The sequence below is a fragment of the Apaloderma vittatum genome, unplaced genomic scaffold, assembly GCF_000703405.1.
Source record: "Apaloderma vittatum isolate BGI_N311 unplaced genomic scaffold, ASM70340v1 scaffold1582, whole genome shotgun sequence".
Taxonomy (NCBI): domain Eukaryota; kingdom Metazoa; phylum Chordata; class Aves; order Trogoniformes; family Trogonidae; genus Apaloderma; species Apaloderma vittatum.
Window position 1 is genome coordinate 42215 of NW_009702847.1, and position 20181 is coordinate 62395.

The 20181-nt window shown below is 40.3% G+C and overlaps 1 protein-coding gene across 1 annotated transcript in view; it reads right to left on the minus strand.

Moving 5' to 3' along the window:
• Nucleotides 1-20181, minus strand: part of PCNT (pericentrin) — a gene marked incomplete at its 3' end in the record, with an annotated part of 72538 nt that overhangs the window by 34653 nt on the left and 17704 nt on the right. Inside the window, 10 exon segments of the mRNA XM_009864364.1 lie at nucleotides 1-38; nucleotides 471-700; nucleotides 7984-8127; nucleotides 9208-9370; nucleotides 10421-10632; nucleotides 10717-10931; nucleotides 11585-11736; nucleotides 13498-13644; nucleotides 17751-17915; nucleotides 19099-19320. The exon segment at nucleotides 1-38 is cut by the window's left edge and continues 112 nt beyond it. Coding sequence (XP_009862666.1) covers nucleotides 1-38; nucleotides 471-700; nucleotides 7984-8127; nucleotides 9208-9370; nucleotides 10421-10632; nucleotides 10717-10931; nucleotides 11585-11736; nucleotides 13498-13644; nucleotides 17751-17915; nucleotides 19099-19320 — 1688 coding nt within the window.

Here is a 20181-nt window from a genome sequence, read left to right on the forward strand (position 1 = left end):
AAATCATCACGTTCGTGTTCCCTCTCTATGGCTTGTTCCTGTAAACCAAGCCAGACATAATGAAAATATTTTTAAGGAACTTTGTATTTCATTCAAATATTGAGCACAAGAAAAATTTGGGGTTTGTTTTTGTGGTGAAGAAATCATGCTTACTTCAAAATAATTAACATCTTTTAGTAGTCCTGAAAGTACAACTAAAATTACATGGAAAGGAAAAAAAAATTTCTCCAATGTACATACAAACTACAATTAGCAATTAATTAGAAGGAAGAAATTATCCTATAATACTATAGAAAAGGAATTAAAAAAACTTTTTTTTTTCTTTTACAATACTAGAATATTGATGTCTTAATTTGAAAAAAAATGGGAAGTAATCTATTTTAGGAACCATCTCCCAAATCTCTGTCACAAACTAGGAGGAGTATTTGTCACCTCTAAACCCATGGAAATGTGGTACCATGCTTGCTTACATCCATAAATTGCCGCTGGTTTTTAAGCTGTTTTTCAAGAACTTGAATTTGCTGTTTTAATTCAGCAACCTCCAATAACTGTGTAGCCAAGTCTTGATTACTATGCAGCTGCTCTTCCAGTTCCACCTCCAACACTTTCATTTGAGAGCGTAAGTTGGAATGGTCCTTCTCTGCCTGGCACTGAAGGTCTAATTTCTCCTTTGCTAAAAATTCTACTTCCTTGAGTAGACCTGAATAAGAACACAAAAATAACAACAGTCAGTGCACAGCAGAAAAATCAAACTGAGTTTAAGATGACACTAAATTCAGGTACTTTGGGAAAACACCAAAAATAAAAAAGACTTCTGAGAAGGTCTGTAAGAGGCACAAAAAGAAGCTTGCTACTTGACTGCCCATGGTGTCTCAGAGCCATCTCTGATAAGACCACAGTATGATGTAGCAAAGGAGGACATAGGCATCGGTTCTCAATCCCAAAATGAACCCTGCTTGGAGATACTCTGGACACAGAGAAAGCTTTCACCTTCACCCTGGAGACCTCTCAGTTCCCGGAGCCCTATCTCACCTGACCAGGAGTCCTTCAAGTGCCCTCCACAGGAGACCTCTCAACTCCAGTTCCACACTCTTCCCACTCTAGAGGCTCTTTACCAAATCCTCAGTCTACAAATTCACTCTGTTCCAGATGTGCTCCATCCCCAAGTTTAAGCCTCACACCCCACTGTCAGTCACCTAGTCTCTCATACTCATTCTTCCAACTGCGCCCATCCTTCAATGTTTTATCCTAAACCCTTGCCACTCCTGCCATCCCAACTTCCCATCCTACTTCAAATCTCTTCCCAATCAAGCCATCCAGTATAGAATTCTCAATTTCTCCAAACTATCATGCTAAGATCCTCCTTAAACCTCCAACATCCAGTCTCAGGATGGCCTCTCAATTACTCCTCTGCCTTGTGCCAGGCTGGATGCTGCTGCTGACATCCACACTGGTGAGTGAGCACCCGGTCCATCTTTTCAGTGCCCACTGGTGTCCAGCCGCACCCTGAAGCTAGCTGCTATGAAAAAACAAAGTCAATCTTTTCCTCTGAACAGAAAATTAATCTAGTTGTGAGGTTACAAAGGGGAAAAAAAGGGAATGTATTTGCCCTATAGGGACTGCAAAATATCGCAAATACGAAGATGTTCGTAGCTCAAGATTATATAAGTTATCAGGAGCTAATTTATACCTACAGACTGAATTTTTAATGACTTGGATACACTGAATACACTCTTTAGGAGATACAAACTGATACTCTACTGTGAATATCACTTTAAGCAAAACTATTTTAATGTGAATACAGCTAAGGAACCCGAACATGAAAATAGAAGTCCAGCTATTTAGTACTGAAAAGAAGGTCCTGCAAGAGCGCTTTGTGTTACCTTCAAACATTTCATTATTCATCTTAAATGTTTTCAGTCATAGAGAGAAAGGTAAGTCTATGATTCCAACAAGGATTTTAACTGGTCATCCACTCTGGTTCCCAGAACAGCAGAGTTCCCTTTTCCAAGCGTGATGAGCTCAATTCACATGATTCCTGACCTTACATCATTTTAAGCTGCTCTTCCAAACCTCTGAAAACTGAAACCTCCTTATAACATTTTTTTATGTGCTTTACTATCCACAAGCATTTAATTAAATTCCTAGACGCTTTAAAATAAGTCAAGAAACATTGAACACGTCTATGCTCATGCCCCACAAGCTTAAAATGATGCAACAGCATTTAGATTAAATATTGGTGAAAATGTCACCACAGTAACGGTAATGGAACAGAGCGCAGGGACTTAAACATACTTGTACACTGTCAGTGTGAGAGCATGGCACGTACCAGCTGAAGGAAAAATATTATCTAGAGTGACTGCAAAAACAAAAATAAAATAAAAATTTTAAGAGCCCTGCCTTCCCTTACATGGGTACACTGGCACTGGGCTTCTCCTGCCATTTTAATTCTGCTATTGGCTGATAAATACAAATCACAGGATTAATAAAGGACTTTGATGGAACTGCTGGAGATATCCACACAGACTATAGATCTCAAAAAGCTTTAGTCCTGGTAAGTACTTTCTGTCTTCCAGTAACAACCCACAACTACAGTCCAACTACGTTTCACTCCAAGCACTAATTTTGCAAACTCACAACTACCAAGAGCGGTATCTCAGATGTCAATAGAATAACAACAATCACTGTGCCACGCTCCCTACTTTTTCCAGCACAGTGTTAAAAATTCATATTAACTATGCTCCAGGTTTCCTAATCAAATATTCAATGAGTTGTGGATGCAACCCAGGCTCTGGCAGAATGAATGTAGGTAAACAAAGAGTCTCCTCCAAAGCAATTCCTCTCCCAATGCACTTGGAGCTATAACAGTCTCCTACTACCAAGTTATCCAAGGCTGAAACACGCAGTCCACAAAAAGAGTCGACAACAGTCCAAATTCCATTAGGAGACTGAACCCCAGCAATAGCTGCACAACAGAGAATAGCTTCCACCAAGAGCTGTGTTTTGCCAGGCAGGAGATGGGAATAAAATAGCACTCTTAATGTGGGTGCATGTGTATCCGTACACCGCGTGTAAGCAAATACTGTACGGGCACATAGGCAGACTGGCCTCCTGAGAAAAGAACTGATGGTTTTGGGTAAGCTAGCACAAGATGTTATTTTTTTTTTTAAACTTCAGTATCCTAAGCAGCATAGTCATTAACAAGCTGATGGTTGGTTTTTTAGCTTCGAAATGAACACTACTGCTTTCTGAGGAAAAAAAAAAAAAGTATTGATCAGGTAAAACTGAAATAAACAGTCACAGTCACCTCCTCAGACAGAAACTCACATTAATGGAGAAAAGTAGTTAGGCTGACATTTTACATGGAACTGAAAATGTTTCATGGAAAGCAGGTATCAGCTTTTGGCAATCTCATTAAGTGTAATCTTTCAGAGCAACTTATTAATTTTTTTTTTAAAGCACATATTCTCCAAACGTATCATTATAATTTCAAGCAACCTCAACAGCTCATCACACCACAGATTCGTTTCGTTGGAGGGACAAATCTGCTGTTTGATTAGTGCTAATTCAAATCATGCAATTCCACTTTGGTAACGCCCTGGCAACACTCTTCATATCACCATTAGCAAACGCCAAGCTCCATCTTTAGGGCATTTGATTGGAGAGGCCATTCTACTCACATTAGTACTCCACATCAAAAAAGGAAGGAGGCATCAGCTCTCCAAAGAATAAGTCATGTCAGTCAACCCCAAACAACATGATTTTTACTTATCATATTTTCCCCATTCTACAAACAACTCCAAACCAGAGGAAAGGTACTACAGAGGGCTGGTGTAGGAGCAAATGCAGCTGTTCAAGTTCTAATGAGCTGCTGGCAAAAGCTGGACTGCAGCCACAAGGAGAATGTCAATCCCCAAGTACAGTCTAACCAGCTAGGTTAGATTTTTCCTCTCATTGAACAGGCAGTAGCAAATTTCAGGACAGTGAGGTGGCTACAACTATAATTACTATATAACCAGCGCAGCTTTTTCACTCTAACTGGAATTTAGCTAGATAATTATTTTTTATGCACCTGAGGGACTTGGCTTTCCCTTTGGGGAAAAACCCTCTAGAAATAAGAAGTGAATATACAAGAGAAAATCTCTATAAATATATTTGTGCACATAAATAAAATTAATTTGAAAATGAACTTTGCACCTACATATTTTACATTTGCAACAGACTTTCAAAGTCAGCATAAAACTTCACAGATCCTTCTTGCTTGGTTTTAGTTTCATCTTTCCTCCCATAACTAGTTATTACCATTCTGCCCTCACCTTTCTTTCTGATCTACCTATCCATTCAATTACAGTTCTCTAGTCTCCCTTAGACTTACTTCAGTTCTTGCCACACTTTTATTTTTTCCCCTCTCCATCACCTCCAATATTTTTTCCCTCCCCCTTTAAATACATTTAATCATTTTGACAGCCCACTGTGTATCATTAGAAGCTCGCAGCAAGCTTATAATCCATTCCATCCCCTCAAACGAAAAATAAAGCTGACAAACATGAAGAGAATGACACAACGCACTTCAAGCCTAGTAGCAGCAGAACTTTTCTGTTTAAATATTGATTAGTGCATTGAATATTCTTAGTTTTAGAAGTCACACTTTTTTTTTGGCCCGATATTCATAACCGCAGTAATTTGTTGGGCCTACTTAAGTACTATTCCTCTTTGTTAAAATAAAATCAAAAATATCAATTCATTCATTCAGTGTTACAGCAACACAAACCAGAAGAAAACCACACTGATCACTACAAACCTGAACCTTCCTTTTGTGCTATGTTAGCAACAGGTGTTCCTAGAAGTCAAAACACACAGACATGTACAAGACAAGAACAGAACACTGTGGTCCATTCCACCTGCTAACTCACTAAGAATTCATCTGTAATACAAATAGCGCCTACCTTTCATTCGACAAAAACGCATTTCATCTTTATTATGACACAAAGCTCCTGATGACATACATTGATCCATGTCTGCAATTGGACTAGAGCTGCTACAGAAATGGATTTACATTATAACCATGCAAGTTTGTTGCAATGTTCTCATCTAGTCACTTATGCATTTTCTAAGACAATCAGTGCTCTCTTTTCACAGTTTTTCCCATACGGAAATAGGTTGATTAATGCCTAAAACCCCCTTTTAGTTCCTGCCAGGGATTCAAGGCAGGATTCAGTCCAACAGGACTCAGTGGCACAGACTTACAGACTCTGTGAAGTGCCATACATTTCCACAACACAGATGTGCTTGTGTTCAATGATATCATGGAACATTTTCATGTTTCCTGTGGGACATATTACTTGATGCCATAATCTCTGTTGAAAAGCAAGTAGAGTATGCATTTAGTTTCAGTTACAGCTCCTGAATCTGTTTAAGTTCTACTGTCTTTCCCCACCTCTTCCTCTGCTTACTAGGGCAGACAAGTGTAGACTCCAGACCATTATTCAGTTTTCTCTTAAGGTAAGACTAAGGTATTACAATGTCATGAGAGGTCAGAGACAGACACAACCTTAATACTAACATATGTTTTAACAGGGCCTGTAGCAACAGGATGAGGGATAATGGTTTTAAACTAAAGAGAGTAGATTTAGACTAGAACTTTTTTACAATAAGGGTGGTGAAAGACTGGAACAGGTTGCCCAGAGAGGTGGTGGATGCCCCATCTCTGGAAACATTCAAGGTCACGTTGGACAGGGTTTTGAACAACCTGATCTGGTTGCTGGTAAAGGGCTGGAAGAAATGTCCTATGAGGCCTCTGGGATTGTCTTGTTCAGAGAGAAGGAGACTTGGGATGATCTGCAAATATCTGTAGAGTGGATACAGGGAGGGAACTGTTGATCTCTTCTCCCCGAGATTCAGTGACAGGCTGTGTGGGAATGATTCAATGCTGTGCCAGGGGAGCTTTAGACAGGACAGTAGGAACCATTTCTTTATCGAGAGGGTGGTAAAACCCTGAAACAGGCTTCCTAGAAAGGTGGTCGGTGCCCCAAGCCTGTTTAAGAGGCATTTGGATAACATCCTTCATGCTTTCACTTCAGGTCTGATCAAAAACTGTCAGGCATTTTGACTTGATCATTGTTTTAGGTGCCTTCTAACTGAAAATATTATATTCTGTTCCAGCTGAAGATGTCTCTGCTCATTGGGGGAGGCTATGACCAGATGACCCAAACCATTCTGTACAACATGAGTATTTGAATTGCATTGTATCTGAAAGGTTGAGTGGAGAGCCAAAATGAAGAACGTGGAAGGATGGTGGCCCACGAGAGCAGGACAACAGTAAGTCAAGAGTCAGAAGAGAGGCGAAGAGTAGACAAGGTGGAGGAGAGGCACAAGGCAGACAAGAGTTGCAGAGGAATGATACACTAAGACTGAAAGTCAAGAAGGAGTCTATAACAGGCTCCTTAGAAGCAGGTAGATAATTTCAACACATACGCTGCGTCCAGTCAACATATCCCTCATACAGAATTTGGGTCCGTACCCTGAAACCTAGAGTCTTTACATTCCTCTACTACTGACAATGGAGAAACTCAGTAGAAAACTGTTTCTTGCTGTCTTTATTTCTGACTTAAGCATGCACTACGTACAACTACCTGTTATGTAGTCTGCTCAGGCAGTAAAGATCTGTGCAACACAGCTGAAGGTGGTACAGTGGTGATATAGCGGAGGGCAGCATAATGCTAGCATTAGCAGAAACGGAAAGGCAGTAGAATTTCTACTGGAACATGATACAGAGAAAATCACTTATAGAAGCACTAAAATGACAACAAAGCTGCAAGTTCAAGAAGTCAAAAACCATTTAATGTTATTTAAATCATTCACAGATTCATCATTAATAACCAGCATAACCTAGTCTTGAGTTCCTGCATAGTACAAGTTGGACAATATCGCTGTATTTTCTTCTGTGAATCAAAAAATATCTTAAATAAGCCAGCTAGACTACACTGAGGTTCTGCAGTGTCTTTATTAAATCACTGCTGTCACTGTTAAACATGTGCTCCTTCACTTGCATTGTAAGTTATCACAGCACCAACTTCCACTCACCGAGTATTACTAGACTCCATCTAATGTTTTGAAGAGTTTCCCCCCATCCTACTCCACACTTCGCTACCCAAGCTCCCTGCAGTTAGCTTACATCGTACCACGTACCCTGGGGGGCTGAGGGAGTGAAAGAGTGGGAGGAGTTACTCAAATCCCTTATGTACACCTACGTAGCAGGGTTTGATTTGGTATTTCAATGGCTGGCTGTGGCTTTCAGCAAGCCACCTTTTACATAAAGTTGAAGATACTTGCTTCACCTTGTCATCTCCAACAATTCTATTTCATCCAGCATTTTCAACCCATATGCTTGAGTTTAAAAAACAGGACATTAAAATCTTCCCACGGTCACCCTTACTGATCGTGTGTGTGTGTTTTCACAGGACAAGGCTGGCGAGTAGAGGAAAGGCTCATGTATTAAACCAAGTACACATCACTACAATCATTTTATAATTCAAATGATCTTCCAGGAGTATCTTATTTCTTCTGTCATTGTTAAGCTATCTCCCTAGTCCTGGAGCTTCAAGGCTTTTGATTGTTTCCAACTCCTCTTTTTAACTGCAGCGTGAAATAGTCAGCATTGCAGTTACTAACTAGGTGCTAATTATCTGCTGCAACTACCTACCTGTAGTTAACAAATGCCTCTTGTTTTCTCAGCCACTTTCCATTTCTAACCAAGCACAAGACTACAGCAGTACTCTTCATTAACAGTCCTATCATCTTATAAGCCAAGAACCAATTGCTTTGTTTTATTTTCTGCTTTTTACAGGAAGACCCTTCTAACCCCTGTACCAGACTGAGCTACTCGCTAGATCACCAAACCAAAGACTGATTGAAACCCACTGTAGCATGCCCCAACTGGAGACAATTTTCCTTTCCAGTAATAGTATCATAACCAGCGCTCACCAAGAATTGCTTGTTCCTGGGTTAGCTCCTGGAAGCGTTCACGCATGTTCTCCAGCTCCAAAACAAGGCGACGTTCAGACTCTTCTTTCAGATTCAAGGCCTCCTCCAATGCAGCTTTTTCTGCAATGTAGCCTTCAATAATGCCTAAAATCCCAAGTCAGAGTGCAAATAAAGCAATAGAAAAATCTCATCTTTTGGGAAAAAGCAGCTTGAAAATACAAGCAAACAATTTTTTGTAAACAACAGAAGATGACAGAGAAAGGAAGAAGTGCAAGATGATGTAGATTTACACCGCAGCTAGGCTTTTTAAAGTATCTTAGGGAGTAAAATGTAGAAGTTAACATATTCTAACAGATTTTGCAGACATCACATCACAAAATGTCTCCAAACATGCCAAATGTATACAGGAATTATTAAGCCTTGATAGCCTAGGACCACCTCACAACCTAGGACAGTCTGACATATACTTTTCTGGGGACTGAGGTTCGACAAAACAGAACCTCCAGAAAGTAACATTAAACCTTAGATTTGGAGCCCAAAAAATCCACAAATCATTCACAGAAAGGAAGAAACCAGGATTTTGAAAAGACTAAAGCCTAAAGGAGTGTGACTGAGAAGAAGAATGGAAAGATGCCATGATTAGAGAGAAAAGCTCAACTTGAAGGACATTGGAACCCTCAAAGATTCTCCCACATGAAGGCAAAGACCTCAAGTCATAATCCCCATAACAGAGAATTCGACTGACTGGATGCAGTCTGTGATAGTGTCACATCAATGGCCTCAGCCTTTTTTGTCTCTTCTTATACAACATCTTAATGCCTGCACTGCCACCAAACATTGCTGCTGATCAGGGTCAGTTAGGAGAGCTGATATACACCGGGAGTATACTTTCTTTTCAGTAATCCGTGCTCCCATGTTTAGACATGCAGACATTCCAACTGCTGTTCTAAAAGTTACGGAATTTTTAACATGCAGTCAATGGTAAAAGTATAGGACTACGTAATATATCACACATGCCCCAGAGAAATGCATAAAGAAAATTAAGTAGTAGATTTGCAAGAGAAGACCTACACTTCAAAAATAATTTTGCAATCTGAAATACGGAAAACTTGTTACAGACAGGCAAATCAACAAAAGACACAAAAAGCATATAATAGATAATTAGAAGAATAAGCTATGAGTAAATGACACTGAAATCTCTTTACACTGGTTTAATTTTCTTACCCTCTGCTTTATGAAGCTTCAGTGCCAGCTGATTCTTGGCCTCACTTTCCTCACTGAGGCACCCCATTAGTTCCTGGTGCTGACTAACCACTTGGGCAGTTTCCTGATTCCGGCGGCTGAATTCTTCTTCAAATTGTGCATGGTTTTCATGCATTTTCTCTAGCTAGAAAAAAAAACCACAACACAGTAAGATTCCCCTAGCATTGAGTCTTGGATGCACATGCAATGTAATAACTATTATTAAAAAATTAAGGTCTGTAGTATTATGTATTAAGGTCCAAGTCCTGAAGTTTCATTTAGTACTAGGTTGATTTTGCTCAAAACTCCTGGACCTTGGTGACTCTCTGCATCCACTTACTCATTTTTTTGCCACAAGTCTTCCTTATGCATGTAAGTTTCTTCACTATGCATAACAAGATACCTCCCTGCCTGTCCTTCCTGAGCCACTTGAAATTCAAAGCATCCTTACATTTCACTGTCTATTAGACATGCCTGAATCTCTTTAAGAATTGAAGTCAATTCACCATCACATTTCCAAGGTATAAGCACCAGTCCTCTGCAACTATGGGTCTTGCGTTTGTACCTGCAATGTCTCAAGTTCAAAGGAATACAGCAACCCCATTCCCATTTAGCTTATATTTAGCTTGTCCTAGAGAACAGGGCATTTCACAGACATGAAATCTGCCCCACAGCTGGGGCAAACACTTTAACCACAAGTTAGCTTCATGCTAGTGGAACCGGCACCACTATCCGAAAGTACAAATTTAAGGATCTCGCTCCAGGAGGGAATTTTTAATATGACAAATATACCGTTCAAGCATATTTATTTTCTGGGTTGCGCAAAATACCTGACAAGAAGACATATTTTGTAAAATCCTAGAAACCAATCCTTAAACACATTTACTCTTGATGTCCCAATACTAACAAATTCATCTAAAACCCTAGTTTGAATCTACTTAAGGCAACCAACTTAGAGCCTTCCTATGGGATCAATCAGGAGGAAAAAAGTCATTAAAGTTCCATTGATAAGAAAAGATCAAGGGCAAAACCTTCACTGGATACACATGCCTTCTTATACTGGTAACTTGTCATGCATTCAATCAAAATCTGTTTCTTTTTAGTAGCCAGTCCTACAGGGTGCTAAATACACAAGCCTTGAAAGAAATTTCACATTTTCAATAAATTATACATCTATAGAGATTAAAAGTTTTACTTGTTTAGTTGATTCTGTAACCAGTTCCAGAATTCTTTCCACTGCAGAGCGCAACCGATGACAAATTTTCAGTATCATTTCTTCATTTTCACATGTCAGTTCTGGCTTTGCAAAAGCACTTTCATATAAGTATTGGCTCAACTCAGACCCCTCGTCAGCCACCAGAGACAGTTGGTTGTGTTCTGTGAGGGTTTCATCAAGTAGCTCACCTACTGAAAACAAGCAAGCAAGCTACAGTAAAGGTGTTTTTCAGGAACGTGAATTGACCACATTCAGTTACACAGATTTCTACTCACCTTTTTCTAGGTGATGCTTTTCTTTGGCTTTGAAAGACTGCAAGAATGTCATTTCTTGCATAACAATGTGACTTTCCCTAGAATCTCCAGAAGCCAAACTGTCATCAAGGCAAAGACCAATCTTGCTGTGGATAAGGTCCTCAACAGCTATCGTGGTCTTCACTAACTCCATAAGCAATTTCAATACATGCTGGTGAGATTCTTGCAGTTTTTTCCTAGAACAAAAGCATATTGAACACCTTGAAAATTGCATGCACTTGATTTAAAAGACACTTTGAACATACTGAAGAACTGACAGTCTAAACCAGATATCTTGCCACAGTTTGACATTTACCAGTGAAGAGGATTCAGAAGAATCACACACAAAAAAAACAAACTCCAAAATAAAACCAAGGGCATTTGCACAGAGCAGGCTCAAACACACCTGTCTTAGGTAGTTGGCAAGATCATACTACAGTCACAAGCATCTACACATTCCACTGACATATCAAAGCAATCCACACGGTGCTGAAAAGTTTCTGTGACCAAGAGGCTTTCTCCATTTCCTATCTTTTTCCAAGATTATAGACAGTGGAAACCCCAAAACAAAGTCTATCAGACTTCAGTTAAAAAAAGAAAAAAAAAAAAAAAAAGGGATAAAACCTCCAAAATCTTGCTCTGCATAAAGACAGGTTGGTAATTAAACAAATTTAAAAAAAAAAAAACAACAACAAATCCAACTTGCAAATAAAACACATACATCACCAACCTACACTATTAATTTGAGCTGGTTTAATTTTGCATATTTAGTGATTTCTTCATGAAAAGTGAAAAACCAAGTAAACAAAAATGCAAGCACTAAGCATTATGTAGCCCAAGACGTACAAACCTTTCATCCTTGGACCGCTCAATATCAGATCTCAACAAAGTTACCAAATTCCCTTCTTCTTGGTTTTCTCTATCCCGCCGCTGAAGAAGTGTCTCCAGTTCAGAGTTTGTCCCCTCTATTTCATGATTTAAAGATTCCACTTTCTCTTCCAGCTGTGGAAAAATACAGTAACAGTGTAACTGTGTTTGGTTCTGGTGTCCCCATCGTAAGAGGGATGTGGATCTGTTGGAATGAGTTCAGGGGGGCCACAGAGATGATCCAGGGGCTGAAGCACCTCTGCTATGATGAGAGGCTGTGGGAGCAGAGATTGTTCAGCCTGGAGAAGACTCCCGGGGGACTTTATCACTGCCTGCAGTGCCTGAAGGGAACCCACAGGAAGGCTGGAGAGGGACTTCTTACAAGAGCATCCAGGGATAGGACAAGGGGAAATGGACTTAAATTGAAGGAGAATAGGTTTAGACTGGATCTGAGGAAGAAATTCTTCAGTACGAGGTTGGTAAGACTCTGGAACAAATTATGGAAGCTGTGAATGCCCCCTCCCTGGAGATGTTCAAGGCCAGGTTTGATGAGGCCGTGAGCAACCTGGTCTAGTTAAAGGCAGCCCTGCCCATGGCAGAGAGGTTGGATTAAATGATCTCTAAGGTTTGTTCCAACCTAAGACATTCTAGGTTTCATTCTATGAACAAAGTTCATCATTTTACCTAAACCACGAACTTCACCCAATACGCTTACCCTTCATCACTTTGTATATATTCACATAATCATTGTCTACTGCTATGCAAATTTGTTTCTACAGATACTGGAAATAAGTACCTGTAGAAACTCACAACAGAAAGACTAAAAGTGAACGGTTATTTTTTTTAGTTCTCCTTTTCTGATGTCAATTTGGCTTCAGGGAGATGCCTCACATTCAGAGTCAGTGCATACAAGCAATGCTTGTAAAAACTTTGTATCATACTTCAGTTTGCTCTTAGTTTGCTTTCACAAAACAATGTCCTAGAATAAATTTGGACACTGCAGCACACAAATCTGAAGAGCACCCTGATCCAGTATCATCAGCGCCAGCTAAAAGAGGTTTTTAGAAAAATGCCTTCTCTCCTCATATAAATATGTTCAGGTCATAGAATCATAGAATGTTTTGGATTGGAAGGCTTCTTTATATCCAGTCTAAATCGAGGCTGATGCTAACTCCACCCCTTTTTAAAATTTTATATATATTTATTTACTCATATGTATTCTATATATATACACATATATGTGTGAGGGAGAATACATATAAAAACACAACATAAATATCAAATTCAAATTTTGGTCAGAGCTTTCTGAATTGTAAGAAGACATGAGTGTTTCATTTTATCTTCTATTTTGAAAACTCAAAGCTATTATTTTGGTCACTGAAAAAACCTTCACATAACTTTCTAATTAAAACAGATACCTATTTCAAGCTGTTCTTTTCTCTCTAAAGCTTTCTGGATAATCAAGATATTTATTTTACAGGAGACATACAAATGAATATTATCTTTGCCACTTTCAGATCCAAACTAGTTTGCCTGTCTTACTTTCTCAAAGCTATAGCTAAATTGACCCAACAAAAGCTACTAGAGCATTTTTATTTCTGACAAAAAAATGTGATAGTGATGGCATCAGTACACAAACAACTATAAGGCATCGTTAATTTCCATGAGAAATGGCTGAAGACCAGTCTTCAAGCCGATATCCAGATTCAGTTTCCATGTTACCGCTCTAACACTCCAACTAAGAGCTGGGAGTCCATCACAGATTACATCTTGAAAAGTAGCTATCACAAGGATTTTACATACAGTCCACCTGTCCTGAGAAAGGTGAGAGTACTGTGCTAAAATACAACCACAAAAGCATATTTAGAATCTAGGTTTAAAGTATTTTCCACACACCTGGATAATTATTGCTGCTTTTTCCTGCAGCTGGGCCAGTAACATCTCCTGCTCCTTTTGGTGAGCCGCCTGGGCATTCTCCCTCTCTTGAAGCAACATCTGCTCCTTGTCACATAGCAATGCCTTTTTTTCAGCTTCAAACTCATCCTGCGTAAGTCACATATACTTTTGTTTAGAGATAGAGGAAAAAAAACCCAACATACAACCAAAGCCCTCCCCCTTCATTTTGTTTTTTCTTATTTAAATATGCACACCTTAAGTCTCTAGTTAATCTAACTAGCAGTTAAGTTGCAGACTTAAAACCCCCACAATCAACAAAATCATGCTAAAATTATGATTTAAAAAATAGGTAAGGAGGTAAATGAACTATCTCAATGTGCTCACTGAGACCAGGGTCCTGTCAGACTGCTGAGATAGTGAAGAGGAACAGAAAACAGATGGGTAAGTGAGACGGACACAAGACTAGCAGAAGCCACTTCAAGAAACTACAACACACATAGTACCGAATTCCACCTAGAAGGAGTGATTTACCAAAACAAATTGAAAATATACTTTGCAGGTTTACGTGGCTAAATGATCTAGAAGCTATTAAATTGGATCTCACTTAGCACAGAGTGCTCTAAAGCATGCTAAAGGAAGGGACTGTTAGACATCTCCACTGCTGCATCAGCGAACAAAGGAGGTAAAACAAGGTCCTAAGATCCCTTCCCCCAAGGGTCTAAAAGGAACTCTGACCAAGAACACTCATTTTCCAATTCTGGTGTTTCAATTACTGATCAGAGGATAAAAAAAAAAATCCTACAAACCATGCAGTTTGATCTGTTAACACCAATACAGTCAAAGGTGATAGCTGCCTTTTTAAAAAATTATTATTGGTAAGTCAAGAAAACAGTTTTTCCCTGGAGCATGAAATAAGGCTTCAAAGCAGAACATATATCGTCACCAGAGCTGGCTTGGATCCCTTGTGGAAGACTCAGTCAGACCTTGCACTGAGAAGCCTCAAATAGCAGAGTGCCCCTCTTCTCAGCAGCAGTACATCCACTAAAACAAAGTGTCACACTGCAGAAAGGAACTCCAAATACCTAAAACCTGCTCAGGGAGGCAGTGGGGAAGAAAGCAAAGAAACTGGCTGGCATGAAGACAACCCCAACGTGACCACGGGGGAATGACAGAATGGCTTGAATTGGAAGGGACTTTAAAGATCATCTGGTTGCAACCTCCCCATGCCACAGGCTGGGACGCTTCCCACTAGACAGGGCTGCTCAAAGCTTCATCCAGCCTGGTCTTGAACACCTGCAGGGATGAGACATCCACACTTTATCCAGTTTCTCACCACTCATAAAACAGAGCTTCTTTGTAATGTCTAAGCTAAATTCACCCTACTCTAGTTTAAGACTGTTGCCCCTTGTCCTATCACCACACTCCCTTGTAAAACATCCCTCCCCAGCTTTCCTACAGGCCCCTCCAAGTTGCGGAAGGCTGCTGTAAGGTCTCTCTGGAGCCTTTGCTTTTCCAGGCCCCAACTCTCTCAGCCTGTCCTTGTAGGAGAGCTGCTCCAGCCCTCTCATCATCTTTGTGGCCTCCTTTGGACCCACTCCAACAGGTCCACATTCTTCTTATGCTGGAGGCCCCAGAGCAGGATGCAGCACGGCAGGTGGGGTCTCACAAGAGAAGAGCAGAGGGACAGAATCACTTCCCTCGACCTGCTGGCCATGCTGCTTTTGATGCAGCCCAGAACATCGTTGGCTTGTTGGACTGCCCATGCACATTGCTAGCTCCAATAAGCAATTGTCCAACCAGCACCCCAAAGTTCTTCTCTGCAGGGCTGCTCTCCATCCACTCATCGCCCAGCCTGTGTTTGTGGTTGAGATTGCCCCAACCCCGGGGCAGGACCTTGCACTTGGCCTTGTTGGACTTCATGAGATGGTCCTGGACCCACCTCTCCAGCCTGTCAAGGCCCCTCTGGACAACATCCCTTCCCTCCGGTGTGTCACCTGCACCACACAGCTTGGTGCCATCAGCAAACTTGCTGAGGATGCGCTCGGTGCCACTGTCCTTGGCACTGACAAAGACATTAACCGGCACCGGTCCCAGTACGGATCCCTGGGGAATGTCACTCATCACGGGTCTCCCTCTGGACGTTGAGCCATTGGTTGTAACTCTTTGAGAGTGGCCATCTAGCCAGTTCCCTGTCCACTGAGTGGTCCATCCATCAGATCTGTGTCCTTCCAATGTAGAGACAAGGATGTCATGCAGGACAGCGTCAAATGCTTGGTGTGAGTCCAGGAAGATAACAGCAGTTCCTCCTCCCTTATCCACCGATGCTGTAACCCTGTCATAAAGAGCCAGCAAATTAGTCAGGCAGGATTTGCCCTTAGTGAAGCCATGCTGGTTGCCACCTCATTTTCCACGTGCCATAGTAGAGTCTTCCGAAGGATCTGCTCCATTATCTTGCTGGGCACAGAGGTGAGACTGACTGGCCTGTAGTTCCCTGGGTCTTCCTTTTTTCTTTTTGATAATGGGGGTTATGTTTCCCCTTTTCCAGTCAGTGGGAACTTCGCCAGACTGCCATGACTTTTCCAATATGATGGCAAGTGGCTTTGCAACTTCATCCGCTAGTTCCCGTGGATGGATCTCGCCAGGTCCAACGACTTGTGCACCTTCAGGTGCATTAGATGTCTTGAACCTGGTCTTCTACAGTGAGCGGGGGAAGGCTCATTGTAAAATCCTGTATCGGACCATGATGCAGCTCAGGCTGATGCTGCAAACAGATCCTGTCAGTCTCTTCTGGGACAAAATACCAGTCATCAAGTTAATGAAGGGGGGGGAGGGGGAAAAACCAACATACAAAAACCAACACAGAGAGCTGTACTAGTAGCAGAATTATGCCTGGCAGTGAAATGAAATGTTCCTGGTGTCCCAAATGCCAACTACTGCAACTAGCCAGCACAAGAGAGAAAAGAGCAAGAATCCCTCCTGGGGTATATGCTTAACAGTCACTCCAGTCTCAGTTTCTGTGGACTCAAGGCTGGGATTCAGCTGAAGGCCACAATGTCAAATATACCACCAGCACCTTTTCAGGATACACTCATGTCCTCTGGTTCAAAAGACAGATGCGTCAGACACAAAGAGGTCAAAGAATGACCAGGACTTCACAGAGGCAGAGGAGAAGTTTTCTGCGCATCTGCAGCATCCAGTTCTAGAGGTCTGTGACAGTACAAGAAGTCCCACCTCAGGCTGGAGCACTGACAGGAACAGTAAGTAAAGATCTGTTGAAATCTCCCACAGAGAAGCAAATAAGGAATCATAGAATCATAGAACAGCCTAGGTTGGAAGGGACCTTAGAGATCACTGAATCCAACTTCCCTGTCATGGGCAGGGACACCTCTCAACTAGACCAGGCAACACATGGGGACCAAGCAGGAATCGAACTCATGACCTTGGCGTTGTCAGTGCCACACTCAACCCACTGAGGAGACGACACTTTATTTATTTGTTCTCAACAACTTGAGCTCAACACATGCTCAGTACAGTAACAACACCGAGATGAATATAAGCACTGCTCTCAATGTGTTGGCACGTTTCCCTCTCTTCCAACACAGGATGTGTCTTCTCCATTAATTTAATAGCTCAGCACATACTTGTCACCTAACCAATGAAGGCATTTTGCAGAAGGCTCAAATGACAGGCAATTAGCATATCTTACGCAAGGCCAAACAAATATAGTTTTCGGGATAAGCATCCTGAAGATGCTTTTCAAGACAAAAGTTTGGAACTCAAGCAATGAACCCAAGAAATCAGAAATTAAGAACAACTCCAAAGAAGTCTCCTGCACCAAGTGCTTACTGCCATCACATACTTGGTAAAAACTTAGATAACACTAAATGTCTTGTTACCATGTACACATAAGCACAGTACACAAGGGATGACAGGCCAAGGGCACAGGCTCTGCAGATACCAAGACAAAAAAATTTCAAGTGACAAATTGAACATAACTGTTGCTTAGAGCAAATACTTTCCACTGAATTTTTTGGTTCTGTCTGAAGGTCAGCATGATTAACTCAGGATTTTAAGACAACCCTGCAGTAGATACCATAACCACATTGTTTTCAATACTGCTCTTCTAATTCTAACGTTGTGAAGCAAGGTAAAGATCTCACCCAGAGTCACAGGGGTAAATCATAGGGGTAAAGAACAAAAATGTATACACATTTTTCTCTCAGCAAACCATGCTACCAGTGCATACTCTGTACCTTCAGCTGTGCAATCTGCTGTTCAAGCAGTACATCCGACTGACACTTCAGCAGCTCAATCTCTTCCTGGAATTGAAGTTGTTGCTTCCTTTTTACCTCTTCAAATTGAGCCAAAAGAGCTGTTCTCACAGTTTCAACTTCAGAGGCTGATGTAGAAGCATACATCTGCAGACAAGTAATATAAAATATTTTAGCCATAGTGTTTGAACTAAGGAAAAATAATGAAAACAAAACCAGAAATATCAAACTCAACCAAATTCTTAAGAGTGAAGTTCTTTCCAATCCAGAAATATTGATCATTATGAGCACTTTCCAGAAAACTAACAAAGGTACCTTCCTAGACAAGCTATTCTTGAGTTTGCAATGCACTCCAGACAGCTGGAAACCACTACCAGCTCTAAGGCCTAAATAATGCAAAAGAACATGGAGGATGTCCTCAAACTCAAATGCTTTTTGCAAGTTATACCAGGTAATACAAAGGTGCACCAGTAATTATGGAGTTATTTGACACTACCCAATTTTCAAATTAGTAAGTGAAAAAGCCAAATTAAGTTATATTTTTAAATAACATCTGAGTTTTGGTAATAGCTGAATAAAGCTCATTTCGTTTGTCACCTCTCCTAATATATGAATGCAACACATAATCAAGTGAAATATCTTGATCACTTGTGGCCACTTGCATCAACAGATGTCAGATTGTATAAAAGACTAAACAAATAGATCTATTCCATTTCAATGTTTAAAGAGAACTTAGTGTAGATCCTATGATTTTTAGCCTTCAGTATGAAAATAAACATCAAGCTTACACAGAAACATTCTCAACAGGAGAAAATGGTTTTAAGGACAATTAGAAAGATTTCCAAACTGCACCAAGAAAAACCATTTGGAAAAGTATTACCTACTATAATTTCTCTAAGAAAAGGAGGAATCAATGTTATCAAATGTTGTTCACTTATAAAAGCTTGAAGTGAGCTGTTACTTTCAACAAGTGGTTAATGACCTCAGTTAGTACCTGTTAGATTTCTATCAAAATAAGAGCTTCAAAGTTTTGAATCAAAATATATCAGGAATTCAAAAGAAAGCCAGCCAATCCCCCAACCCAATAAAGAGAGCACGGCAAACATCGATTTATATTTTTTAAAATTCAGGCTAATACACATGTAAGAATTCTCTTAAGTTCTTTTAGATAAAGAAAGGCTTAAAAAAGTTAACTTTATTTACTGAAATTGTTAAAAAATTCAGAAAACATCAGATATACAGCCTTACTTTTAAGGTTAATAAATCTGAATTTAATTTAGGATAAAGTATGGATTATTATTTTGGGTTACAATATTTGCAACATTCTGACCTCCTGCTGTGCTTTTAGTTGTCCCAATTCTTTTTCCAGCTCCCTGGAGAACTCTTCCTTGTGTTTCTCAATTTCTGCCTTGTGAAGATCCTGAAGTTCTTGGAGTGCTTTTCTATGCTTTTCCTCCAAATGCAATACTTCCTCACGTAATGCATCCAGAGCCAAACGTTTTTCTCCTTCCAGCAACCTCCTTTGATTTTCAAGAGCTCTGTTTAAATCATCCTGTGTAAGCATTAATTAAAAAAGGGGAGGAAAAAAAAAGTATGAATATTTTTGTAACCCATTTCTAAAGCACCTGTCCTGCTGTATCAAAGCATTATCAGTAAGCAGCAAGAGTGCCTCATGAATGATGAGCACACATACATACATATACACACTCTCCATATCATTGAAATGGGTTTATTTTTCCTATCTAGTAGAAGTCTTATAAATCCCCTTATTCCTCTATCCCCGACAGCAACTCCATCAGCACAAGCTTCAACTTTCTTTTTGAAGCTCTTTACACTCAAGAAAAACTAAAATGCATATTTAAGATCAGTTGAAAAAAAAAAAAAAAGAAGAAAAACACTCATCTTGCTCCCAACAAGACCCTCCTCTTAAACTTTGTGGGCACAGAAACAACATATAATCGTAAACTTGGGAAGCTGGCATGGTGACTGACAAGTCGGAAACACAGGACATGTCTCTCCAGGAGGCTCTGAAGTTTCAGCAGTGAGCTAAGACTTCTTACCTCTTTAACTTGGAAAAAAGTCTTGTAATTGTTTCTTATCCATCTGAACTCCAAAAGAGCTCAAACTCCTGCTCCATTAAGAGTAAAGCTATGGACTCCAGTTAAAGTTAAAAGCCCTAAGACAAGATCTTCTCACGCACAACCTGCTCCTAAAATCAACTGGGACCTTTAGAGATAGTTTTCTTGTATTCTTTCCCTTGAGACTGTGGCCCCTAGGAAAGATCTTTAGATTCCTAGGGATGTAGCTTATCCTACAGAAATGCATTTATTTTATTGTAATCACTTCTGAAGAATTACACGGTAACAATTAAGCAGAGAAGCCCTGAACCACAAACTGGACACCCTCCGATCTG